The following is a 27591-nucleotide window of genomic DNA, read 5'->3' on the forward strand; positions in this document are numbered from 1 at the left end:
GCTGCCAGCCTAGTATCTTGTCTTTTGCCAGTTTTCCTTCGGCATCATGTAACGAAGAGATAGTGTAAGGCCTTCCAAGTTTATTTGTCAGTATGTTATATCCATTTTTAAAAGTCTGTGAATTCAGACAGCTTGGACTTAGCCATGTAGAAATATCATATATTTATGATCTGTGTGCAGAAATTACATGATTGAAATATGACACATCAATGTGCATGAAAGCAAAAATAATTCATTTTTATATGAAAATATGTTTCCAGTAGTTTTGAATTTGAGTAGAATCCAGTTGAATGTCTTTGTGCTCCTTGCTTCCCACATTTGTATTCCAGCTGTTGGCTTCCTGTACCAAGCATTTAACAAACGTTTTTCTGTCAGTGTTTTGACAAAGAAAAAAAAAAGATGTAGTATATGAATGAGTAATAAATTACGGCCTGGAAAAGCTTTCATCCCCTAATCAGCATCAAAATATGGCTAAAATGTATTGCTATGTTATTTGTTACTATTTTGTGTCAGTCTGTTACTATTAAGTGTCAAAAATATTCCAGTTGCTAATAATTTATTTTCTGTGCTAGAGAATTAAATACACAGATGGAAAAAGAAGTATAATCTTTTGATCCTGTTAGACCAGGAAGAAGAAAGATGGATAGTAGGACAGAATTTAGAAGATAGAGAATCAACCTATTGTGCATGCTTGCTGGCTGGAACTTTTGTTCTCTGGTATTTTTTACTTGGCACAAAGTTAGTTTAATATGGGAGTGAGGGGAGTTTCAGTTGTTATCCAAACATAAATCTGGAGTAACTTACTGTGTATGAGGAATGAATGTCTGGCACATACTAAAGACAAAATACTTGCTCTGAAATTGTGCTGTGTATTAGCAAAGGAAAAATAACGTGGTATTACGTGACATAAATAAAGGCAGAGAAGTTTCTGTAAAGCTCAGTGTGTAATTCCAGCCAGCACACCCACACTTAGCATTAACTGAACAAAGATTAAGGGCAGCAAATCAAGATGTATATTTTGTAGTTGTCTTGGCAAAACATTTTTGTGAGAATGATTACTTGCCAAGTCTTTATGAATTTGAAGATAAATGTCCTGTCTGCAAACTGAGAGCAAGTTCTCTCTTAGTTAATAATTGGCAAAACAGTTATGTCTTTCTGTGTAAAATTACAAGTGACTTTAGCTCTACTTATAATGTTATTTAATATTTAAACATTAGCTCTGTGTAGCCTTCTTTACCTCCTTAGAACTTTCCTTTGTACACATACTATATTATTTTGTTGGCTGCATAAAAGTCTTTTTTACTACTGGATTTGAATAGAGGATGCAAAAAAAAGTTGTATCTGTTATAAAGTTGAGTGCATAAAACAAACTTCAAAAGGAGGAATCATTTCATTCACCTGTTTGTTTCCAGATATTCCAGATCTTCATCATAAACAGTGAAGAGAGGTAAGAATTACAAGTCACTTAATTCCAAGATAGGCTACATTCTTCAGATGCTCCATTTAGGCTTTAAAAACTTGAAGACTTTTGCAGCTACAATGTATGGGTTTAGTTGTTGTTTTACATCAACATTTCCAGAAGCTTGGCTTTTCACAGAGGATTTTTTTAAATCAGAAGTTCCTAAGCCAATGGCTTCTGTGAGTCACATTCTTTAGTTTTAACAGTGTATCACTGGTCATTAGGGACATACACTTTAAACCTTTTTTTCAATGTATAGAGAGAAATTCTGAAGAGAAAACCGAAACGATTTTGATGTAAAATGGCCTTTCAAGTGTGGCATTCTATAAGGTAAAACAATGCATTTGTAATAAGAACACTAAGAGGATTTCTTTGTGGTGTCCATACTGTTCAGGAAATTACCTTCCACTTACTAGAAATTGAACCATTTCCATTAAAGCAGAAGTTCTGTGACTTAGCAAGCATAGTAATGATACTGTCCACTGCTTTTGCTAAGCAAAACCAACACAGCAATATTACAGAAACCAGAACAGCTTTATTTAATGGACTGTAAGTAATTTTTCTTTTAGATATGGGGGCAGGGGGCAACTGAACTCATGTTGCTGTTGATGTTCTTAGCGGAGGTGATGGAGGTGCTAAACTTTTGGCTTCTTGCTTATTAGTTACTTGCTACTGAGATTACCTGTCTTCCTGTCAACATAAACCTGGAGGACAGTTCTTTGACTGTTTATTGCCAGTTTTAAAATTTGACTGATTATATTAACACAGGAAAGGTATGTTTTGCTCATTGCTTGTGAAAATTTAGTAATGAATGAGTTTGCCATTAGCAGCAAGCTAGGCAGGAAAAGGACATTAATAGATTTCCTTGACTAGATGAAAGCATATTTTTCAGTTATTATCATGTATATTTACCATAAGTGATATGTGTATGATCAAGTACACACAAAAGTAAAAGAAATGCTAGAGAACACCTTAATTGGCAAAGGTAGTAGTATTAAAACCAGCACAGTCTTACAAATAGCCTTCATGTAGAATACTTGGGACATTTCAAAATTAGATCAGAGAGAATGACAGAGGACACAGACATGGAAGAACTCGCATTTGGAAATAAATTAAATTTTTTCCCTAGGAATATTTTACATTAATACTCAAAAATGGAAAGAGTAGAACTAGTAGACATTTCTTCCTGTTGACAGCAATAAGGCAAAGGATTGCTTGCTGCTTTCAGATTCACTCCCATATTGCTCTTCATACAGATAATTTCAACAGCAAAATTTCAAAACTTCAGAAGATTATTATATTTATTTTAGTAGTATCTTTAAAGATAAATACCAAATTATTTCCTCATTTTCCTATTTTGTTTCTGTCCCTCGAAATCTCTAGTTCTTTCAGTTTTTCAACTGTTTCACATTCTATTTGCTTGTAAGTTTGATGATAGAGGTTTTCAATCTGAAAGCCCTACTTTGGACTAGAACAGCACTGAGCAAAGCAGTAAGTGGACCTAAACATACTTAAAAAAACTTAGACAACGTTTTGTGTGTCACTGATGAGATTGAAACCGTGGAGAGCATACTTTCCTTCTGTAGCTACAGTTCATCAACTAAAACTGATGTTTGTGGAGATTTTGACTAGTAGCCTATGGTTTGCATTTTCTGACCTGAATGTTGCCTCATCTTTCATTGCAATCAGGTTGTTTTATCGATGGTATCTGAGCCAAGACTGCCTTTTGACACTGAATGCTGTTGGGTAGTGATGCTCTGTCAATAATGGTTTTCATAGACATCATGCTCTTTCTTGATCACCACTTACTTGAGAAAAAAGGAGCAGCTTTTGCCTTTATCTCAATGACTGCCTCATCAGAGGCCTGTCTCTGGACAAGTTAGTCCTTTTTTCAAACATATAAATGTATGTGAAGAAGCAAGCATGCAAAAATTCCAGGCTTCAAAAGCTTTAGAGATCACAATAGACACTCTTGTTAGGATAACGTGTGTTTTGACATTTTACCAGTTAATAAGATGTTTCAGGAAATCTCCTTAACAATTTCTATAGGCAGTGATACAAATTGGGACTTGGTGGCTACATGTGGTAAGTGTCTCAGCTGTGTGGTAGAGAGACGTTATTGCCCTGACGGATGGAACACATTTAATCTTACCTCGGTGACACTGATAGTCTGTCTTTAAGATGTCTCTGTTCTTAGTATCTGTAGAGCTGCTGCTGCTGGAGAACCTTCATGGTTTCTTGACAGTCTGTGCTTTGCATAATAGTTCTTTGATCTTTACCAACCTGAGAACCTTGGGTACCTTGGTCCTAGAATCTTCTGTTAGGAGGAAGTGGCATTGGTGTGGAAGATTGCTTGATGTCACCCACAGTGTAAAGTTACATATGGAAAGAAAACAAAACATGTTTCTTACCTGTAACTGTTGTTCCCTGAGGTGATTTCTGTGTGTTCAAGACTTGTTCTGCATTTGTTCATTGGAGTGCCTGAAAGAGTCCTAAAGTCTTTGTCAGCCTCTGAAATCCTAAGAGGGGAAAGGGCTGGCTTTTCAGGGCTTCATACAAAGCATGTAGTTGTTTGTAGTCTTTATGAATTCTTTAGTTATGTTCAGGACTTCTACTTGGTTGTTCTTTACTGAAAACTTGAGTATGAAGATGCTAGACCCTTTTATACATTGTAATAGTAAAACTAGAGAGGCATTGGAGTGCAGAAGTACTTTATTTTTTGTGGAGGGTGTCTTTAAATGATTGGGCAACCCAACAGCTTTGACACTCAAAAATTGGTGAGCTTTGCAGTCCCAAATAAGGAATGTACACTTTGTCTGATATGAACAATCAGTTCTATATGAAATGGGAAATACTACTCTAAAACTCTAGAAAAATTAGTTAAATTATGGTACTCACCAGCAAAATCTTAAGTAAGTTTTGTAGAAAGATATCTAATTTTATTAGACCCAACTGCTAATAGATGGAAAAGGCAGACAAGCTTTTGAGCATATAATGTTTTCTTCTGCAGCAAGTGTCAGGATAAGTGAAATGTGATAACAATTTGTGTTATATTCGTGTTTACTGAGGTAATTTGAACGGGAAAGATTCTCTCTAGTGTGTGAAGAGATGCATGGGAGGAGTGAGATGGTAAAGCTGTGAAGCAAGGATCACTTGCAGAACTCTATGTCCTGCAAGAAGAAGGGCATGGGGTATTCCATAATAACTACCTCATGGTAATACTTGGTGGAGTTACAGCTTTTGATTCTTAAACCCTGCATTTGGAAGTGCTTTGTAGGACTCCCTTGAAAGTTAGAAGTGAGAGTTAGAGAAATGGGTTTTTTTGTGGAAAATGTTATGCATTTGATTACTGAATGTTTCTGGCCATTTTCCCTTCTCAGTGTGTGTTAATCCTAGTAAATAATACTCACTTGGATTTGCCTGGTTTAATGAAGCCTATAAAGTTCTGCCATGTACAAATCTAAAACTCCCAGATTTTTGGTAGTAAAAATATAATTTTTAATCAAAAGGTGTTAATCATTCATTTTCAAGATCTTAATAAAAATTGGGAACTCTACTTGCAGGGAAAGTTTGATAAAGTCTGTCTTGTCTGCTTTAAAGATCAGGTTTGTGTCTTGAGTGTTTTGATGCTGTGTATGCACGTACATGGAGATAGTAGATGCTTAATTCCATTTGTTCAAGTGTTTTAAGGCTGTCTCCTGCTACATGAAATTCCATTTATATCCATACACTCTGTCAATCAATTTGAAGTTCCTATTAGAGAGAGTTGCAAGTGAGGGTGGGGGGTAATCTATAAAAGCACCTAATATCGCATAACAGTGATACAGACATCAGCTTGAAATGAGCAGGCGTAGTCATTGGGGAAAAATAAAGCATAAATCTCCCAAAAATATCTCCTAGTATCCCTGCAAGGCCAAACATTTCATTTCACTGTCAGTGCTCACTCATACTAGAGTCAGTATGTGGTTAAATCACGAGTTTGTCTTTCAGGTGTGTTGGGGGGCATTGCTTTGTTTGCTTATGGATTTTGCCTTAGATAATCACTTCCGGTGTTTTTTGTGTGTTCTGTGTCATTTCAAGGTCGTTTGTATGCAATGCAAACAGGGATGAAGATTGATAGTAAAACCCCAGAATGCCGCAAATTTTTATCCAAACTTATGGATCAGTTGGAAGCTGTAAGTAGAATTTATTGCTTTCCTCAAAAATGATCATGGTATTAATTTAATTTTTATTTAAACTTCTGAAAATACTGTCTCTTCTCTGCAACTATTCTGCATGCAAGCATACTGTACAAACTTCATTTGTGTGCAATAAATTGCCAAAGGATTGGAGGGAGATAAAGCTGTATGTGTGTATGCATGCACAAACATCATTGAATTTTTGCCATAAGATTTTATGTAGACAGCATAAATTACAATGCTTTATTCATATGTGTTCTCATGACAATTCATAATTCATTTTTAAGTGAATGCAGATGTTCTAGAAGCCTTTTTTATTGATTTGCCTTTGATTCCTTGAAGTCTGTAGAGTTATTTTCACTACTGTAGGACTTGATAGCCTAGTCTTTGGATGCTTTTGAAATTTTTAATCTAAATGGTTGTATCCAGGAAGATTTTTGAAATATTCTTTAGAAGATAAAGATAATTCTGATTGTATCCTGTGTTAGAGATTAGAGATTTTATTTTAGGAATTTTTGTAAGCACAGACTAATCAGTGTGGGTAAGGGATGGATAATGCCATGCTCTTCTGAATGGACCTGATACTATTAAAAAGCCTTAAATAGAACAGTTAAACAAAGAAAGGTGAAGTTGTTGTACAGATGGTCAGTTCAGGTTCCAGAAGCTGTTTATGTTCATACTCTGTAGTTTTCAGTATTCTCAAAGGAAGAAGTTTGTGGATTTTAAGGTCTTAAGTGCTCATTTGGAAGCAGAAAGTAATGTTGAAAAATGAAGCAGCAGTTCTTTTTTTGTTCAGTATTGGCGATTCCATCCAAAATGTAGCAATGCCTGAAGAGTTTGTGGGAAGCTAGTACAACAGCCTGCGATTTTGAAAGATGGATCACTCATCCACAGAAGTGTTCAAGGCCAGGTTGGATAGGTCCCGAGCAACCTCATCTAGTGCATGGCACCCCTGCCCACAGCAGAGGATTTGGAACTAGATGACCTTTAAGGTCCTTTCCAACCTAAACCATTCTGTGATTCTTCAGAGAAAAATGAAGCATGAGCCATTTGTCTTTTTTTTTTCATAACTTGTGCTTCTTGCTTTTTTTGTTGATGTTTTTTGAAATAGAAAGTTCAGTGTACAGTGACTTCTTGGTGTGTTATTTCACCATATTTTGACATCTCTAATGGATTTTGGGTCTTATGTTCAAAGGGAGAGATGGCAGGAGAGGTGAGATTAAAACTCAAAAATACTTTGCTCTTCATTTCCTAAGAATTGTTGGAATTTGCTGGTGTACTTATGGTACTGCAGCAGTTAATGTGCAGCATTCAGTTACCTCTTCTGTTTCAAAATTGGAAAGACTTAAAAAGCAAAAATCCACAGTTTTGCAGTTTGCTTACTGGTAAGATTGTCTGTGACAGCTGATACGCAGGTATTGGAGATTCTTCTATCTATCCTGTGGTGGAAAGTTGGAGGGAGCACTCCTAATCAAGCCTAATAAAGCAGTTTTGGGGCTGGGAAGTTTGGGTTTATGGAAAAGTTGGAAAGTTGGATCCCCGCTGTAATTTAGTACCTGCCGTTTCCAGTCTGCCCATAACCACCAGGGGGCGCAGAGGGGCGCGGCGGGTCTGCGCTTCCCGCGCGTCCCCATAATGATCCCCAAAATCGGCGATTTTGGATGGTGAGACAGGAGCTTGCAGACCATCCTGAGCTTCATCGTAGCTAAGAATTAACTGTGTATATAGAGCTGAAAATTATCAGGTGTGCTCTTTGCAAGAAACATCATAATATTCCAAATATGTGAATTAAATGCAGTGATTTTGTATCTAAAATGCGTGTTTCCATCAGAAATATTTTTACATAACGTTGTATTGTTTTGCTTTTCCGGTATGTAACTGTTTCATTTAAATGTTTTTTGTTGTTGTTGTTTCATTGAGTTTGGGTATTTTTGTCAAATTAAACGTAAATGCCTTGACCTTTAGGTTGAAATTTTGTACTAATGTGTAAAATTAACACCAGTACTGCTGTATTGAATCACAGATTGTGTGAAGGATAATTTCAAAAGTAAACAACTTGATTAACTTTAATACTTTTAGAAGTGTATTTATGTGTCAGGTGTGTGTTTGAAATAATTGAGCATCAGATCAAGTATAGTAATCAGTTATTTTCTGAGGTATACAGATAGGTTGGGGAAATATATGTGTATACAAACAGCTTTCTTTCCTGATTTAGCTTCAGTGTTTCATTTGAACTTACAAATTTGGGACTTTCACAAGAAAATTACACTTCGTAGAACAAATACTTTTTGAAAACCACATAGAGTAGTTTGATGAAAGCCTTTAAATTTAAAATTCTATTTGGAAAGCTTATATTTAACTACTAAAATCAAGTAACTTTTCTGGCAACATTCTATGTCTTATAAAGTTGGCAGCAATCTAAAAAATATGGAAATGCTGCCTGCATGATTAATTTTTCTTCGCATGCACAGTGAAAAATAACTACCATTCAGAGATTGTTTTTAAATCTTTTGGCAAAATAAAGGCTGCGGGTTAGTATCATGCAGTGTTCCTGTTTTTGTTCTCCAAGGATAACCTGAGATTTCCGTATGTGCAAACAGTAAGCCTATTCAGAAGCTCTAAATCCACCTGTAGTAACTGTTAGAGTTGTTTGCTTTACTGATTTTTGTAAGGAAACCTGAGGATTCTTGTACTCCAGCATCTTTGAAAAGAGGTCTTTGAATTGAAATATGCTGCTTACACTGAAAATTCCAGTAAATCCATAGCTCACTTGACCGGTCAAGATAGAGCTCAGATACTTATAACAATGTAATGTACTGCAGAGAAATAACATTACAAGAGGGAATATACATGATCACTCTGATCTACAGCATGTTTATAACACAGGCATTACTTTACCAGTTGAGCAATGTTGAATCCTGACACAGGCTTCAAAGTGCCTGCTCTTTCAGGTAATAAGTGGAAGAATACCTGTTGCTATTCCTTCACATTATTGTAGTTGTTTGTAACTTTTGGGGGGTTTTCTGGTGGTTTTTATAAGCATTTTGTGACTGAAGGTTCAGAGCTATTTTTCCATAGTATTTCTCTTTCACATGCTGCTTTTAGCATTTGTTATGTTAGAAGCTGGAGATTTGTAAAACAAAGCATGGGTTGTTTCTTTTTAAATTGTACTTGACTTTGTTTAAATCAGCAGGTTCTTTTTGTGTTTGCAGAATTGCTGGGGTCTAATAAAGTAATTAATGTATTTTTCCAACATTTTTCAGATGAAAAAGCAGTTTGGTGATAATGAAGCAATTACTCAGGAAATTGTTGGCTCTGCTCATGTGGAGAATTATGCCTTGAAAATGTTTTTGTATGCAGACAATGAAGACAGAGCTGGGCAATTTCATAAGTAGGTGAAAATCTTTAGTTTTCTTATCTGTATTAAGATGCTGGTCAGGGAATGTGAATATCCAAACTCACTTTAATTTGACTGGAAACAAGAATTGGGCTTCAATGCATTCTTTTGTCTTCTGGAAAAATTGATTTGTTATTACTTTTAGGTCTCTAACTTCACACGTTAACTGCTATCCTCCTTCTTATGTTCCTTAGGAGGTTGCTCACCTCTATCAAGCCTTCTAGAGCCACAGGCTAATATGATGCTTTATTTACATCAAGCATGTTATAGTTTCTATTGACCAGTGATAGTAAAATAGTTGTGATGATCCATTATATAGTTTGGTTTGCAGCAATTACTATGGCATGCTCACGTATTTTTCTAAGATCATACAGGATTTCCTATGCTCTACACAGAGCATTCCAACTAGAAACTAAGTGCAGAACATATGACATGATAGTTTTAAAAAATACTGAACATTTTCTGCATAGCGGTTAGGAGACTAACCAATATATTGCTAGATTTAAACGTTGTGAAGCAGCTTCTGTAACGTCAGATTAAAAGAAAACAAAATAGTGATGTTTGACTTGAAATAAGCCAGTATGATCTAAAATTAAAACTTCACAGTAAAAATGTGATTTTGAGAGACTGACATTGCCAAGTTAGCAAAATGTTTTCTTTTTTCCAGAAACATGATAAAGTCCTTTTATACTGCAAGTCTCCTGATAGATGTTCTAACGGTATTTGGGGAGCTCTCTGAAGAGGTAAGTGTCAGGCATACGAGTGTAGTATCTAATTGCTTTTCTGAGCACAGACATTGCTTTCATAATTCATGAATATGAATTTCAGAGAGCATAGGTTTTAATTGTGAAGCCAAATACTTGTTAGTAAGCCATAAAGAGTTATGCTAAGTATTTCAGATAAATCATATGTGGAATACTGGACATCTGTTAGAAGACGCTTTATGACAAGTATCAGAAATTCAAAGTTTAATTATTACTGTGGGACACATAACATTACATTGAGCAAGTGGAAATGCTTGTAGGGGGAAAATGATGAAAGGTTCCTAGCTTTTTCCACCTTCACTTTTATCTATGTCTCTTGAAACTGTCTGCTCTGCACCCTGACATGCTTTACTAGATCCAGTAATAACATTTCCTGCAGCCAGAGAGTGAATGCACATTGAATTGGACTGAAAAAAACAATCTTAGTCTGTAAGAATCCAGTGCGCAAGACAGCGCACTGATCCGTTGACTCCTTAGAGGACCTGAAGCAATCCTGCTTTGAAGATGGGAAAAATTGTTACAAATGTCAGTGCAGAATGCTAGCAGTGGTATGTTTTCTACTGTGTGTTGGGGTTTTTTGTTGTTGATGCTGAAAGGACAGAAGTGCATTGTAATTGGAAAGAAGCAGAATTCTCTCATTTAATTGGTGAAGACAATAAAAGAGTGCACAAGAAATACAGAAAGCTATGTGCTTCTGTATAGAATCAAAAGCATTCTGATACATTTCAACAATTTTCTTATCCTCACATGAAGGAATGATGGGACAAGTATGACATGACTGTCTTAGACTTCTGCAGAAGCTTTTATTAGCCTGAAGTACACTTAGCCTAACACCTGGTTATACAGCATGGCATCTGTGTTCAGACCACCTACCTGTTCTTTCAGTAGATAACTGCCTCCATATGTATGGACTATGAGCTATTAAAAGGCTTTTAAATCAACAGCAGAAGGCATAGGAAGCAGATACTTGACACCTAGAATCAGAAAATGGGTATTGAATGTAATATGTATGTTTTTAAATGGCAAGTGATCGATTATTGGGTGCTATGAATGGATTGTGTCACAGATGAAGTGTGGATGTTCTATATCTCCATATTAGAATTAGGCAAAAGGATTCTCTCGAAGCCATGTGTTACAAGATGCAGTTTAGATCAAATCAGTAAGAAGCTCTGTGACTGCATCATTCTTTTCATTTACTTCAGTAATAAAATACATTCAATAGGGCAGCCTTCTGAAATAGGGACAGCAGTGCATGTTGAAAACAAACCAAAAGCTACAGCATTTCACTTGTCAGTTCTGGAATGATAAGCTTTGCGTTTGGGATGCGTGACAGACATCAAACACTTTGTTCCCTTCTCTCTCCATCCAGCATTTTGGGTGTGGGGGTTGGGGGTGCTTGGTCCATCCTTATATATGATCTCCCAGGGGCACCACCAGATGGCAGAGGGTCTCAGCTGTGTCCCGAGGTGGGTGCACTGGAGCTGGGTGTATCCAGCACTGGGCAGCCCTGGCCTCTCCTCACAGACACCACTCCTGCCGTGCTGTGTTGCTGGCATCTGGGATGGAAACCAAATACAACAGCATCTTCACTCTTTATCAATAAATAATCGCCATATTACAACAGAGGGGAAATGTGCAGGCTCTTAAATGTTGCATAATAATCTTTTTGAAAAGTACCATATTTTGGATGGTGTGTTTTCTGCATTCTGTGGCTTTGGTGTGTTTGTTAAAAATGAAGGAATTTGATCTGTAACACTGAATGACCAGAAATTATTATTAAAACAAAGTTTAACAGAAAGCCATGTTTTCCAGCTGCACTTTTCCTTTCTGGGGTAGAGTGAATGCATTTTAATAAATCTGTCATCAGAATAGGCTTTTTTTCTGGAGAACATCTTATTCTCAGAAATGAAGACCAGATTTTTCTCCTGGTTTGCTTGAGCATCCTGGTGGATACAATCTATTAAATAAGAGCAAGGGAGCTTGCTAGAGATACCCTTTGTATTGTGTCTCTCTACCCTGTTCTAGATGACAATGCAATAGGCTTTGTGAAGTACAGTATTGCATTTCAGTGTATTAATTATCAAAAACATTGGATTTAATTTCCAAATTAATATTTAATTAGTTTTTAAATTTAAAAATTCCTTTTTTAAAATTTTGGCATTGATGTGAAGCATGCTGTCACAACCTGCATTGTTCATTTGGGCAAGTTACTCCCCTTATCCTTCCACCTTTCTCATCTGTTTATATTCAGCCTTATGCCTTGATTTATATTACCTCATAACTGTCAGAACTGCTCGTTTCCCATACAACTTTTGACAAAGTAGTTGATTTGCATAATCAGTTTAAGATTACCTGCAACAATTGAGTATTCTTCCTGGATTAAATAGATGCTGTTGTAACAATCCCAGGAGATAAAAAGTGGCCAACCTTCATTTCATGTTTTGACATGTTAAAAGTAGTACCTAGGAACAGTAAAGTATATTGTAAAAAACAAAATGGAAAATCTTAATGTCCTTGAATATTACAGACAAATCACATTAATCTTCAACTACATCAGCCTTTCTGTACTCATGCTTTTAAATAAATTTTAAAATTTCAGAATAGTATAATTAGAAAAGATTTCATATTTCTGATCAGCCGCAGTAGCATTTTAAGTTTCAGCTATTTAAATCTGAAGTAAATAATCATCTTAAGGTTATGGAGATAGGAAATGTTCTTCATTATTTCATGTCAGTAGTTACTACCCAGTGCTATGCCTTTCATACTAGATGGTCTTGGTATAATTTATTTCCTTTGCCTGACATGCTGCACTAATTGAAGATCTCCACATTTTCCTTTCATGCTGAGATCTTGTTGGAGCTGTTATATTAATTATTTTAGTTCGCCTATTAATTTCACACATGTTATTTATCTTTTAAAAGGTGTCAGATGACAGTAGAGAAAGCAGTTTAGTTTTATAATAGCCTTTCAGGGTGGAAGAAAAGTTTATATTTGTGTTTTGGGTGCATTGATCTGTAGAAGTGAGTGGTTAAAATGGCTGGCCTTTTCCCTCCCCCAGAATGCCCAGCACAGGAAGTATGCCAGGTGGAAGGCAGCATACATTCATAACTGCTTAAAGAACGGAGAGACTCCTCAGCCTGGTCCCATTGGAATGGAAGGAGAGAGTTTTGGTATGTGTTTCCCTTTTCTTTTTAAGAGAGCGGAGGGCTGTGCCAAGGTGAAGTGGTGGTAGGCACAGTTCTTCAAGGAGCACCCCTCAGGATTCCCCAGTTAATGTTCCTTTCACAATGGGCTGCTTTCTATTTTTTCTTTCCAGCTTCTCCTACTGTAGTTTTTATTGGACCTTACTGCTTGATTCACTTATTTAATAAAATGTCTTTTTCTTTGTAGTGGAGATTACTATTTTGGATACATTTACTCTCTGAGAAGGCACTATCAGCTTTGCACCAGAGCCATGCATTTCTTTAACACTAACCTCAGTCCTTCTTTTAAATCTGTTCTGTAAAGTTATGATCTGTTTGCCAGTTTGTCCTCTCTCAGAAATTGGAGTTGAAAATGGACTGATCATAACTGAATTCAAAGCAAAATGTGATAGTGAGACTCCTTTACCCCTGTATAGTAATGTGGGCTTCAAGACAGGTTTGTGACCTACTCTTACTGGATTGGATTTCCTGCCTCATTCTCACTCATGCTCCTTTTTCTCGTGTTTTCAGTTTCTCCCTCTGGCTACCTGAGCTCCCTGTACAGGATTCTTTGAGGTTACTACTTTTCCTAACAATTAAGGAGGTGATTTCCAAGGACATCCACTTAATCAAACTGAATGTGTATCAGAACAGGTTGTTTTGCTTTTGGCAGTGATCAGTTTCTTTGTTTTTTCTCCTCAGTCAATGCAGATTGAATACAAATTTTAAAGGTTGTTCCCTTCTGAAATAGGATGTCTCTAGAATGGGTATTTTCACTATGCAGATTAAAACACACTAATTTTGCACAATTACAACCTCTATGTATCGTTTTTCACATACCTAATGAAAGAAATAAGAACATTAAATAATTTGTAATTTCCTTCTGAGCTGGCAATGAGACTTTGTGGCTTGTCAATTAAATTGATGTTAATTTATCTCTTAAGCTTGAATTTAGTAATACAAATTTCTCCAAATAAAAGAGATCAATAAATCTACAGTGCAAAAGGGAAAAATCCAACTTGTAGAGTGTGGGTTGTATCTAACCTGTACAGCCACCTCATGGGGTGGCTACATAAAGTTTTATAAACATATATTAATATAGATGATGGATATATTTATACTTGCTCATGCATATGAAATATATATGTATAGAGGCACACAAAAGTAATTCTTTGTTTAAATTCATTTGTGTTTGGGATCTATACCTGAGTCTTCAGTGGATTTTCAAGTCTGAACTTGAAATTTCTAATAAGTTATTAGTAGGCTTGTAATTTTCTACATGTTAGTTTTATTTTAAACATGTCAAAACATTAGGAAACTAGTTTCTCTTCTGGTTCTCAATATTTTCATCATGCAATCTCATATTGGGATGTTTCTCCACATTGTAATTTATACGTTCTGGACAGTGTTATATTTTAAAAAATCATTATACAGTATAGTTTTACAATTTTTTTTAGAGAGTGTGTTCTGAACATCTATAGCAGTTTATTTTTATCTTTATAGTGTCTAAAATCCTTGGTGCCAAATATAATTTACTTGTGGTTTCCTGGATAAAATACTGGTTGTATATAAGTACTCCAGAAACACTGCAACCTAAGTAAATTCAAATATTTGTGAGCAAATACCAAGTATGATACAGTTTTATTTCCAAGCTACTTGTTTATTCTTTCATGTTATACTTATTATGTTCTCCTAACCTAAAGATACCCTACAGACTTAAACACTGGAATGGTATCTCACCCACTGAAAGGTGCTCCAGTCCAGGCACAGCTGTATTTGAAATGAAGCATTAGCTAACTAATTTCTTCCTTAACATACAACCTTTCTCTAGGCAGTTTTCGTAACTGTCCATGCACCTGTAACAAGAGATACTTACCGTGCAATTCCAACTGCAAACATCACCGTATCTTTGTCAAATCACACCAGTGTGATGATTTAATGGAGAATGCAACATGTGGGAGAAAAATCTCTTGTTATATTGAATGCAGTGAATAGCTCAAATATTTTCATCTTAAATGAGTGCTCTTTAGTGGTCTGGCTGATAGTGTAGTAAAGCTGTCCTGATTATGTGAAGTGAATTATGAATTGTAATCAACCACAAGAATAGAATTTCTAAGTAAATATTATAATGCTTTTGCTAAAAATTCATGTGTGCAACTTGTAGGAGCTAATTATTCCTCAACAACAACAAATAGGCTGTTTCTTCATTTTATTAATGTGCAGAGATAACTAATTTGCTCAAGGCTACAAAAGAAACTGTTGTAGGAAGGAACGCAGGATTCAGACTTTCCTCAAATCCTTGGTATCCATTGCAGTTCATTACAGGTGATAATGGGAATTGGTAAAGACCCTTTCATTTCTGGGTCATGTCTACATGCAACTTAAAAGGAGCACAAATGCTGAGTGGATAAAAATTTTAACATCCTTTTTGATAGGGAGCCTGAAAGATCCATAATTTGGCAATTTGTTTTTTGTTTGTTTGTTTGTTTTGGTGTTGAATTTTATTTCATGTAGAGAGATTATTTCTTGCACTTCTGTTTTCTGAAAAATAAAATGAAAAATACATTTTGATGTTTATTTTTGACACTTAGCTCCACAGTGTAGGTGTGCATAATGTTTCACATCATCAATAAAAAAATTTATGCAAATTAATTTTTTTGAGAAGAATCAGTAAAAAAAGAGTTTCAATTCTTGCTTTGTGCATCATAAGAAGAAAAGCAGTATTGTTTGAATGTATGACTGGACCTTCCCCATTCCTTTCTGCTTGCTCATTTTCTTCCTCCCCTAGCATGTGGAAAAAGTCTGTTTAAACAGAGTGAAACTAGGTCTCTGTAGCTTGAAAAATTACCATTTTTTTCCAAAGTGTTATTTTTTTTGTGATTGTTGAAAACCATACAGTAACTCTTGGAGATGTTTTTACAGTAACATAGGCATGCTTTATGGAGTTCTGCTGTTGGATTTATGGATACTTTTGTCAGGATGCCACCATGGAAACCTTAAAATGACATGCTTAATTTATTAATGCAGTTGGAATACAAGTCCTAGAGTACACATAAAGGTTACTTAGCATTAGCCCTAGGTCATCCAACAAGATTTTACACTGATGGAAAAAAAATGGAAATATGAAAAGGTTCCTAAATGGTCATGGTATAGCCATAGTAAATACATTAAATGTAACCACTTTCATTGCAGGATATAATATGTAGGCTACATTTCTATTACAGAGTTGCAGAAAACCTTAATAGTCCCAACTAGTAGAAAGAACAGTGTGGGAAAAGTTGGTGGATTTTTGAGTTAATTTCTCAATGTTGTGGAAAAAAGTACATGTTTGTGTTTTTTTTAAAAAAGCAGTTCCAATAGAACTTTATATTGGAAATCTTTTAGCAACATCTCAAGCAAAAGAGAAACAATGCAGCCGAATGAGAAAAAATTAAATTGATAGAATTTCATTCTCTGAACTCATTAAAAGTAGGAGTCCAGAGAATTGGAGGAATCTGGACTCATTCAAAATAAAAATTTTATTAATTTTACTTTTAGTGCACTGAGCTGCTGAAGTCGTAATTGGTGCTTGCTTACACTAGAAAAGGGAATGCTATTAAGCCTTGATAATCCTCTGGTTATATAAAAGTAGGTTTGGATAGTTGGTTTTGGGGCTGCAGTGATTATTTCACAAAGTCTTGCCTTTAGTAAATAAATAATAATTTTAAAACACAAACAGATGATCTGGGTTTGCAGTAGCTCTGCAGAAAATTTAAAGAGCTCATGGATTCATAATGCTGGGATTCAAGCACAAAGGGTGATGAGGTTCCAAGACAAGAAACTGAGCTGGAGCTGAAATGAAATGTAAAACAATTGTGTCACTGTTTCACAGTCTAGTATTTCAGCATCTTTAAGCATATTGCAAGCAACTTCAAATTCTAGGTTATTACTGCTGTATGAGAAAATAATTTCCTAATATTTTAGTATTCATTCCCATTCCCTGGAAAAGATTTTTTTTTAGTAATGTTACAGATGTTCTAACCACAGAATTTAAGACCTCTATTGGCTTAAATGTTCTTTTTTAGCAGCCTGAAATCTTTTTATCTGGCACTACTGTTAAAAACTATTCACAAATACTGAAAGTGGGTGTCTTAAAATGTTTCTAATACTTTAGTCTTAATAAATAAAGAATATTTTAAATATTTGCCTTGCAGAAAGAATAGTTACAATGCTTTTATGATATTTGGGTACTTTAAACACCTAAGAGGAGTTAATTTAAACAAAACTACTTTTACGTTTAATGCAGTTCAACATTGGCCAATTGCATAACGAGCAAATCAAACAGTTGAGCTTATTCTTTTGATACATACCCCTGATTAAAAAGTAGATTGCCCTTTTGTGAATTTTGCCTGTTGCAGGCACTGTTGTTAAGGGTGGTAAGCACTTTTAACACTTTTTTTGGTTGTTTTTAACATTGCCAGGCTTTAACCCTTTGAGTTCATGTGTTCCTTAGCCAGTGTTGCCCACAGCATTGGAGTGTTACAGGAGTGACTAGAGACCCTGAACTGTGCAGTGAGGAACTTTGAAGCTGAAACTGGGAATAGCTTGGAGAGAAGATGGGAGGAGTGCAAGAGAGAGAACAGTATGGGGCAAGGGGTTGCAGATATGCGATATGTAGTGCAGAAAAAGGGGCAAGGGGTTGCAGATATGTAGTGCTTTCTTCCATAGTGCAGAGAAGGAAATCAGAATGTGCCTTGAGAACCAGATTAGGGCAACGGGAAGCTGCAAGGGGCAGCATAATGGAATAAATGCATTAACAGGTTAAGTGTGGGCATAAATTTGCAGGTAATTTCTCATGGCTGAGACACTAAGCACAGTGGACGCGCGTTTTCTCTCACTGCCTCACTGTCAAAAGTGATTTGGTGATTTTTACAACAGTGGTCACAAAATCCCAGCTTGAAACAGACACCCAGCTTGGAAAATCCAACCTTATGGCTACAATTTGACCAACACTTTGTGGTAGTGTTACAAGCGATATTTGGCAGCCTTGCCTTCAGTCAGCATGATGAGAGTTGTGCACATAGGAAGCCTCTGTGTTTTTGTTAATTTTTTTCCTGAAACTGTTTTGTACTATTTTTTCTAGTTAACACTAAAACCAGTGAAAAATAAGCATTCAAACAGTGGTTCCTTATCATTACATTATTATTTAAAAGTAGCATATCCAGTGTTTACTCTTGTATCCTACCTTCTTTTTGCCAGTTTGCAGACATTTAATTTTATTTCCATGCATGTTAGCCATATGATATTGCAGTAGGAATTACAAACAAAAAATACAGCAAAAGAAAAATCTGGCACTTCAAGATACTGTTTGTCTTTCAGAAAGCTGTCAGGTGTTCATTTGCACATGTCAGAAATAGTTCCGTAAAACTACAGTGTATTTGTTAATGTCCAATAAAAACAATCTAATGATAATGCTTGATTTTACTCTGCTTTATAGCCTTTTATTTTAGTAAATAGTATTGTGAATTAGAAGGTGTTTAGGCATTTTTTGTAAAGGTAGCACATGAAGTTTTTTTCTGGGAAGAAGAGGGACTTACATGGGAAAAAAGTCTGCTATTTGTAATAGTAATATTTTTAATAGTAGACTGTTTAATTATTAAGCAATAGAAGTGTTTGCTTAGCACATAATCTTGTGTAGTTGAAGATCAGTGTGGATTTTTTGAAAAACATCTTTTGCTAGCTCTACACACATACAAGTTTTGTGCTCCCTTTTTTTTTTTGGTTCCCTTTCAAGCACTGACTGTTAAATAAGCAATTTGCAAAACTGTGCTTGTTCCAGTTGACATCATTGATACAGGTGAAAGCATACACAGTAAACAAAAATTAGTTGTTTTAAATTGAACTGATTTCAAATGAAAGAGCAGGAATCAACCATATATTCTAAATTAACTGGATCATTAACCTTTAAAGCAATATTAAATAAGTTAATTAAATAAGCTAGATCAGAGCCTTAAGAACATGACTAGATTGATAAATGTGTTTGTTCTTTATGGGATATGCTATGGGATATATTGAACATCATTATTCTTATAGCTCATTATGTATTCTAACTATTCTAGATGCAATTAAGACTTGGCTAAGCTGCATTTAGTTTCTTGTTTGGTATTACTTTCCCAAAATTCCTCTTGGGTCCTATTTATTTGTGGTTTGATATGGGATAAAAGAATTGGCACTGTCTAGCCTTTTATGAAGAGTTTGTAAGGCAAATACAGTTTTCCATATTCTGATTCATGCATATATTAAAACGTATATTGTTGCCTGTTTGTAATAACTTGTTCAACTTCTGTGAATGCAGTACATGAAGGTATAGCAAGTTGTTCTAATGAAACAGATTGCTTATATTCAGACCAGTAAGGAAATGATTCTTCAATTTGAGAAGAGATCTTGGAGAGTATACGAGTTTCTAGATCTTTATTGTGCGGTATACTGCTTTTTACCATTTCAAATCAGCCCTGTGTGGTCTGGAGTGACGTTTTATGTCACGCTGTGTGGCAAGTTTTTTAGCAATAAACATTTAAAAGGAGGTTTTAAGGAAAGCCAAAGTTTTCAAGTGTTTGTACATAACAGTTGCAGTAATTCCTATGTGGTGTCATTTTATCAGATGCTGAAAGGGAAGAAGCGGGGTCATCTTCTGTCCATAGTGGAACAACTCAACCACCATCATCATCTACATACGAAGCTAATAACATACCCACTAGTAATTACACTGGCATACATATACCACCAGGTGCCCATGCACCAGCCAACACTCCAGCTGCTGAAGTACCTCATAACACAGGTATGTCCAAATCACACCTAAAAAACCCATGCTTTTGTTGGGAGACAAATTCTCACCCAAATTCTAGTCCATCACATAAAAAGTAGAATAATACAGTATTGTGTGGCCAAAGTGTTTTCATAAGCAAACATTGTAAAAATGCCATTGGAAATATTTTTTTATGTTTTTTAATATATGTAAATCATATTTTGGAGCACTCATACAAAAGACATCTTGGACCAAGAAAGTGACTCTTCCTCCAGACAAAATTTTTTTGCCTTCTCTTGAATTAGTAAAATGGTGTTGTAGCACAATTTTAATCTTTCACTTGATAGATGAAATTGTGTTACTTCATTTCACATGTAGCTTTCCCTGTGCAGATAGGCTGCTGTAGTTCATGTGGGAGCTTATCCAACATAATGTTGAAATTGTTACAACTCTATAGTAATCATGCCTGATACACCATTCATACTGGTTTTATTTGGTTTGTGCCCCTCTTCCCAAGCAAGTGCTTTTGTGTGATTGACTTCAGACAATATTATTAATGGGAATTTTGTCTCTACTGCTAAACGTATTGGCTCCTACATACTTCTTATTTTTATGTGTAATTTTCGAACGAAAACCAAGTTCTTAAAAATCCAACGTTCCTTCCCAGTTGCTGTATTAAAAAAAAAGAAAACTGTGTTAAGTGATTGGTGAATACAACTTTTTTACCTTATGGGAAAATGATTATGATTATTTTTTATAATAATCATAAAATAGAATCATTAATTAATGATTAATAAGACTAAAATGATTAATTAATGATTAATAAGACTAAAAAATTAAAAGCTCTTGATTTCAATCCTGATGATCATGTATTGTTCAGATACATTTTTATATTATTGAACATACATATTTTTGTCATACAATCTCTCCTTTTCTTTTACTTTCTCATTTTAAAAATGTTTCACCCTGAAGAGTTTAGGATACTCTTTTTTTCAGCTTTATCAAATGGAAATCCTTCAGATGGGTGGGGGTTTTTTGAGACTGAGAGGGAGAGTGTGTTTTTTTTCTTACTTAATAGATTTCTTTATAGATCTGAAAATTATGGAGTATGTACCTTGTTGGAATACAAGAATTCTTTGCATAATACAGTTTTAACCCCACCAATCATTCAATGGAGTAACATAATTTAGAAAAGTGTTTATGCCCTCTTCCTACACAGCAGATGTTGTAGAAATAACTTTATGCTAGTTGGTATGTTCTGGACATACTGCAAAAGTACAATTTTGGATTAAGGCAAATGAGTGTACCTAAAATGGGAACCCAGATAAAGGAATGCTTCATGGCATAAAGTGCTGTTTCTTATTCTAGCACCACTATTTCCCTTTTAAATGTAGCTAGCTTTTATATTCTCATTAATTGTTTTCAAAGGAATTAGGAAGGAGATAGTTCGCAAGTGGGAGGTGACAGCCATGGGGCTTCAAAAATACGGTAATAGAGACTGTCTTTGATATTAGAATGTAGCATTTACATTTCAAATATAAAAGTTTATTCACACTTTTCTTTAGCATGTTTGCCTCAATACACTAGGGTAACCAGTGTCTCTTGGACTAGTATTTTCTTATTTTTTAATTCTTGAAATTAAATTTCTGTGAAATCCTGTACTGGTTAGATGAAAGTTTGTATATTCTTCTGTTTTATTTTATAAAACATGCATATTCTGAAATGAGAGCATGAAAATTATTTGTTACGCATTTTCAGAATTAGGAAGGTATCAGCTGCTTACTTTGAAAATCATTAGGTTTACCTGCTCTGTTTTGTTTGCTTACTTTTCAAGCCTATAAGTAAAAATAATCCGAGTCCATTTCTTTGCATTGATTTGCAGGAGTGACAAGCAACACCATTCAGCCTGCTCCTCAGAATATTCCTCTAGTTGATCCTTCCCTTTACAGTGCTCAGTCTGCAGGTAAGCTGGTATTGTTGTACATGGGTGCACTGTGTCCTCTGCATCTCCCCTGCACTGAAGAAGTTTGAGAAATATTGTCATTGTTATCTCAATGCTGTTCTGAAATTTTAAAAAGAATGAGCATCATCTAAGCATTATGTTGCTAAGAGTTTAATAGTTTCTGAAAGCTACTACAATGTAGTGTTGTCTGTCTGACTATTTTGAACCAATGAGCTAGCATTGCGTAAGGCTTTTTATTATTTATGTTGTTGCTTCTCAGGTGAGAAGCAGCTGATACACTTTGCAAAGCCTGTATTCCTGATCGCCTTCCTAAATTATATTTTTGGTAAAGAATACACATTCCCTTGAGTTAAAATTTATTGTAATGGGTTAGCATGTGAGTTACTTATTCACTTCATAAAATAATCACAACATTCCGGTTTTGTTTCTATGCAGCATAATTGTTGTGTGTGCTTTTTTGACTGTAAGGGGTACCTGTGTTAAATGAAACAATTTATAAGGTACTGCTAATGACGTTTTTTTGATGTACCATTTAATCAACGCTTTTATCTGTTAAGATGTCATCTGTCTTTCATGTTGAAATCACTATTTCAGCCTATATTGTATGTATTTTATGTCTGCTTGCATATACCTTTCTTTGAAGTGTACACATAAAAGCTAAGATTAGGGAAACCACAACCTGTGGAACAGTAGTGAGTGACAATAAAGCTGGAATCATCCCAGATTCTGATTTAAGCACTCATGTATATTTGGACAAATAATTAACTGTTTTCTAAGAATTTTTCTGTCCATGGAATAGAGAAAATAATATTAAAAAAACCCTTAAATTCCATCTGTTTGTAATAATCAGAGTTTTGTTGGCAGTGTAACATGGATGTTGAGTGAGGAGGAGATCTAGAAGTCCTGGTAGAAAATCTGTTTGCATTCTCCCCTACAGTTTATTCTCATCAGGGAAAGCTGATAGGTAGTATATGTAATTGCTATGTTAAGTTCTAGTATTGATCACAGTAAAATGTTGTTTGTTGTAACTACAAAGTTTAGATAGATATGTTCATGTACTTGAAAACTTAAAAATGTTTAGTTAGTTTATTATGCTATTGAAGAATGTGTCTGTGTTAAAATAGCTTTATTGAAAAAGCATTTTTGCTTCAATTGAGTGCTGTAATAGGAATTCAATGTTTAACTTGTTTTTAGTCTGCTGGCATAAGAATGCTCCAGGATGTTTCTATTTTAATATATTAGAAAGCCATTTTTATAGAAGCTGTCTAAAAATAGCAAAATTTGCCATTGATAGAGACATACTCATCTTGAGTGTTTTCTTGAAGAGCAGAAGGTACATACTATAGTTTTTTTGGCATATTATTGTAAGCACAGAATCACAGGATAGTCAGAGCTGGAAGGGACCCAGAAGGACTAAATCCAGCTCTTAAGTGAATGGCCCATACAGGGATCGAACCCACAACCTTGGCATTGTTAGCAGCATGCTCTGGCCAGCTGAGCTGGCACTAATGTCTCATGTGGCAGTAACTCATTTTATTGAAAACAATACCTCAGACCTGTAGCTGAAGCATTTAAACTTGGTAAACTTGGTATTTGAGTTTTGGGGATTGCTTAGGGGGTTTCAGTAGCTCCTTAACTGAAACAGCTCAAGGCTTTATTTAAGCTTTGCTGTAGTAACTACTAGTTGGAAGGCAAGTTTTGTGGTGTTTGGCAGCAAAACTTTCATGTTTAACTAGCTTATCATGATCTTCTAGACAGTCACTGTAACAGGTTTTTGGTTATGAAAATTTTAGTCATCATTGTTTCTGGATTTTAATATTTCTTTCTGGTTGTCAAAAATTTCATAATTTTGATTGAAACTTAATTTTTTATTAAGTTTAAGACATTTGATTATTCAATATCTGAACAGGATCAGTGCATTGCTCCCTCTTACCACTTACCTGAGATAACCTGATTTAATAAGTACATAAATAAAAAGGAATTGTGTTTGTGTGAATGCGTAATAAGTAATATTGTGTAATTAAGAGATTAAGACCCTTGCTAAAGCACCATGATAAATCTCTAACCTGATCTAACCTGAGTATTTGCATGCCTGCATTCCTCCTCTGCACATCTGTTGTGTCACTACAAGTTTGGGTCTTGTAACAGCTCAAAGTATAACATTCTTGCAAGGGAGTGCTGCAAAAGTACACCCAAAGAGGTGATAAAGATCATACAGGTTCTTGGTTTGGAAGCTTAGAAAGTACACTGTCAGTTATGCAGGAGTTTGAGAGGGCACAGGGGATGTGTCAGCAGAGGTACAGTGATAGTTTTGTTCTCATGTGTGGAATTAAGAAACTTGAGAGCAATGGAAAATAGTTGTCCTTACCTGTGACTGTCCTGTTGTCCATTTGTAACAGAGGTAACCATTCTCCTCATCCTGCTGTGGAGTCCTTTTTATGCCAACAGTGGCCTTGTTCTCTAACCCTTAAGTAGATTTAGAAATGCCTGTATCTCGTAATGGATGTACAGAACTTTGGAACCCAGGAGTCCTCTCCAGTTCCTGAGTTGTAGCGTGTATATTTGGGCTAGATCCTTGCTGCGTATTGAGGTATGTGCCATTCCTGTGGAACTGAAGTTTCCTTTGGACAGGAAGGAGGGATCAATCAGTGTTGCCCTCCATCCAACAGATGCACAGAGCTAGCACAGTGCAAGGTACATTTGTTCCATGATTTAGACACGATGTCTGTGTCTGTACTAACAAATTATACGTGCTTGCAAATATTTGGCATGGAGAACAGCTGGCACAGAACCTCTCACATCCATACTATTAAACTTTTAAACTTTCTAAACAAGGTAGCTTGTGAAGACTGCTCATATTGAATGGTCTGTAGCCTTGCTCTGACCACAAATCATGCCCAAGAATTGTTTGGGAAAGTGCTAGTTTGCATGGGCCAAAACCATACTGGAGTCTGTTCCAGCAGTTTGACACTGCAGACAGTCAGGTTTGGGTGCTGAGACACCTTCCTTGGCAGTGTTGAATGTGGTAGTATAGGCATAACCGAACAGGATATTCCACATATTCCTGCAAGACTCTTTCTTGTAAGATCAAATGTATATTTTAAAAATAAATTACATATTTTCTTTGCTTCCCATAACATGGGAGAAGCCATTTGATTAATGCTTTTATGGGAGAAAAACTTTTGGTGGAGAGGAGTAGAATATTTTATTAAAGGAAATCTAAGTTAAAGGAACAGTGTTCTTTGATTTTTAGTGAACATGAATCTTTCAATAGTTGTCCTGTCCTGTGGGAACAGGTTTCGGAGTTGAACAGTGACTTCTGAAAGTGTCAAAGCTTTTGCATTTAAGCATGGGTTAATGTGTCTGACAACAGAATGTAGAGTTACACAGCAACTTCATGTACATGTGTGTATATTTCTCTGGTGTAGTTTTCTTAAAAAATTTATTACCCCTAGATTTTGCTAACACTAAAGGCATTCATAGTTGTGCTACACAGTTTTCATAAGATCTTCTTATGTTGCCATATGGTCCCTTCCACAGGTGGCATAGTATAAAGAAAGCATTTGTCCATTGTAGTTGGATGTATAATATAATGTTTGATATTCTACACACAAGGTAGAAATAATAATTTGACGTTGAATGTGTTTTCATGATCTTAAAAATAAATCTTTGAGTACTTACATTTCAAATATTCCAAGTGATTTAATGGGAAAAAAGAGTATCTTGTTTGAAAAACCATTTGTTATCCTTGCCATCACTGTTTTTATGCACCAATTTGTATGATTGAAATATTCTTAAATTAACTGCCTTATATTTGGGCATCATAAAAATGGAAAACATCTGATGGGTAGAAAAGCATTCCAGGGAAAAGCAGATACATTATGTAAGATGCACATTACTTTCATTCTAAAACTGCTTTTTTTTCCAAAATTATTTCAGCAGCTCCAGTCAAATTGTTGTGTTCCTCTTAAACTAAAAGCATCATGTTTGTTGTTACAGATTTCATATGCCTGCCACGTTTCAGTAATATAACTATAGTCCTAATAATTCCAGATGAACACAAAAGCAGGCTTGTTTCAGGATAAATACAGTATACATTTCCTATCTTAGTGTTGTTGGGCTTTTTTAGAGCCAAAAATCACTGCATACTTGAGGTTGGATGAGACTTCAGGAGATGGTCTGGTCCAGCCCCTCTGCTTAAGGAAGGGTCATGTAAAACCAGCAACTCAGGATCATGTCCTTTGTGTCTCCACCTGCCCATGCACTCTCCCTGTGGTTTAATTCGCTGCAAGTTTGAGAAAAATTTGCTGAAGAAGTTTGAGGAAAAATGTCACTTTTAATTCAAAAGACAGCTTTTGAATTTCTCCAGGGACAGAGACATGACAGCCCCTCTGGGCAGCCTGTTCCAGAGCTTGGTCATCTTCAGAGTAAAAACTGTTTGCTGATGTTCAGACAGGACCCTCCTGTGTTTCAGCTTCTGGTCTTGTCACTGGGCATCACTGAAAAAAGCCTCTCTCTGTCCTTTAAATACTCTCCCTTCAGGTGTTTATATACATCAAAAAGATCCCCCTGAGCCCTCTCTTCTGTAGGGCTTCTGAACAGTCCCGGTTTTCTTGGCTGCTTCTCATGGGAGGTGCTCCATTCCCTTAGTCATTTTTGTGGCACTTGCTGGTCTGTCTCCAGGATATCTGTCAGTCTCTCTTCTACTGAGAAGCCCAGCACCGGACATGGCACTCCAAATGTGGCCTCACCAGGGCTGAAAGGGTCAGGATCACCTCCCTCAACCTGCTGGCAGTGCTCTTCCTAATGCAGCACAGGATGCCATTGTCTCTTTTTGCCACAGGGGCGGATTGTTGGCTCATGGGCAAATCGGTGTCCACCAGGACCCCCAGGTCATTTTGTCCAAACCTGCTTAACCCTTGGAATATGTAAATTGAAATCAGTTACTAACTTTTGTGCTTATACCTTTGATGAAAGTACAGTCATTACAGTCAAGTTTTACATTATTTTGAAAACTTAAGAACACAGAGCTGGCTTGTTTCTATTTTGCTTTTCCATTGTGAGGTGTTGACTTCAATAGGAGCTCAGGCTACTGAGCACATCAAAAGATCAACCCTCTTAGTGTATAAACTTAGGTTTATAAATTTAAAATTATTAATTTTTTTCACTCAAGTTATGTCATAATAGCATCTGAGGTAGATTTCATAATAAATAAGGCTTTATGCCAGCAAAACATTAATAGAGCTCATACTGTAAAAATAAGATTAGACGGGTGAATTTAGGCTTGCTTCCAATAAATTAGTTGAATACTGGACTGATGCCTTGGCCAGTTTTTAAAGAATGATTTTGTAGTTTCTTTTGGCATCATAGCATAAAGCTACTTTGAGGAGAACTTGCTCTTTTTAATTTCTTAAAGATGTTCAGTAATGTGGTTGCAGATTGACCCCAGCTGCTTTTAGTCTGTGACTTTATTTAGGTTAAAAAATAACCATAGTGTGTGCCTGTGTTTATGTACTCCCTTGCATGTATTTACTTACATGTATATGTATTTTAAGAGATTTAATGTGGCTTCACTTATTTGGCACTAAATTAATATAAATTGCAATGATAATGAGCCCACCAAGTTTTTATGTCCCTCAATGGTTATATATATTTATTGAAGGGAAAAGAAGTAGAATTCTAGAGTATATTTTAAAAATTGATCAAATTAATCTTCAGCGTACCTACCTTTCTGGTTTTTATTTGGGTAGGGTTGTTTTGAAAACCAGCAGACCAGTCTAGTTTTTAATATTCCCAGGTTTTCTGTTTTGCTTGTTCAAAAGCTGTTCTTAAATAAGATTGGGAGAAAGAAAAGCAAATATAAT

General features: G+C 35.6%; 1 protein-coding gene across 2 annotated transcripts in view; it reads left to right on the plus strand.

The window, feature by feature from the left end:
• Positions 1-27591, plus strand: part of VTA1 (vesicle trafficking 1) — a 37978-nt gene that overhangs the window by 7944 nt on the left and 2443 nt on the right. Inside the window, exons 2-7 of one of the 2 annotated variants that reach the window (XM_085055711.1) lie at positions 5540-5634; positions 8901-9028; positions 9702-9777; positions 12857-12968; positions 19618-19797; positions 21647-21727. In XM_085055711.1, the coding sequence (XP_084911837.1) occupies positions 5540-5634; positions 8901-9028; positions 9702-9777; positions 12857-12968; positions 19618-19797; positions 21647-21727 (672 nt within the window). The remainder of the gene's footprint in view (positions 1-5539; positions 5635-8900; positions 9029-9701; positions 9778-12856; positions 12969-19617; positions 19798-21646; positions 21728-27591) is intronic. The other variant, XM_085055712.1, reaches the window with a different exon arrangement.

The sequence above is a fragment of the Lichenostomus cassidix genome, chromosome 3, assembly GCF_008360975.1.
Source record: "Lichenostomus cassidix isolate B80296 chromosome 3, HeHo_3.0, whole genome shotgun sequence".
NCBI lineage: Eukaryota > Metazoa > Chordata > Aves > Passeriformes > Meliphagidae > Lichenostomus > Lichenostomus cassidix.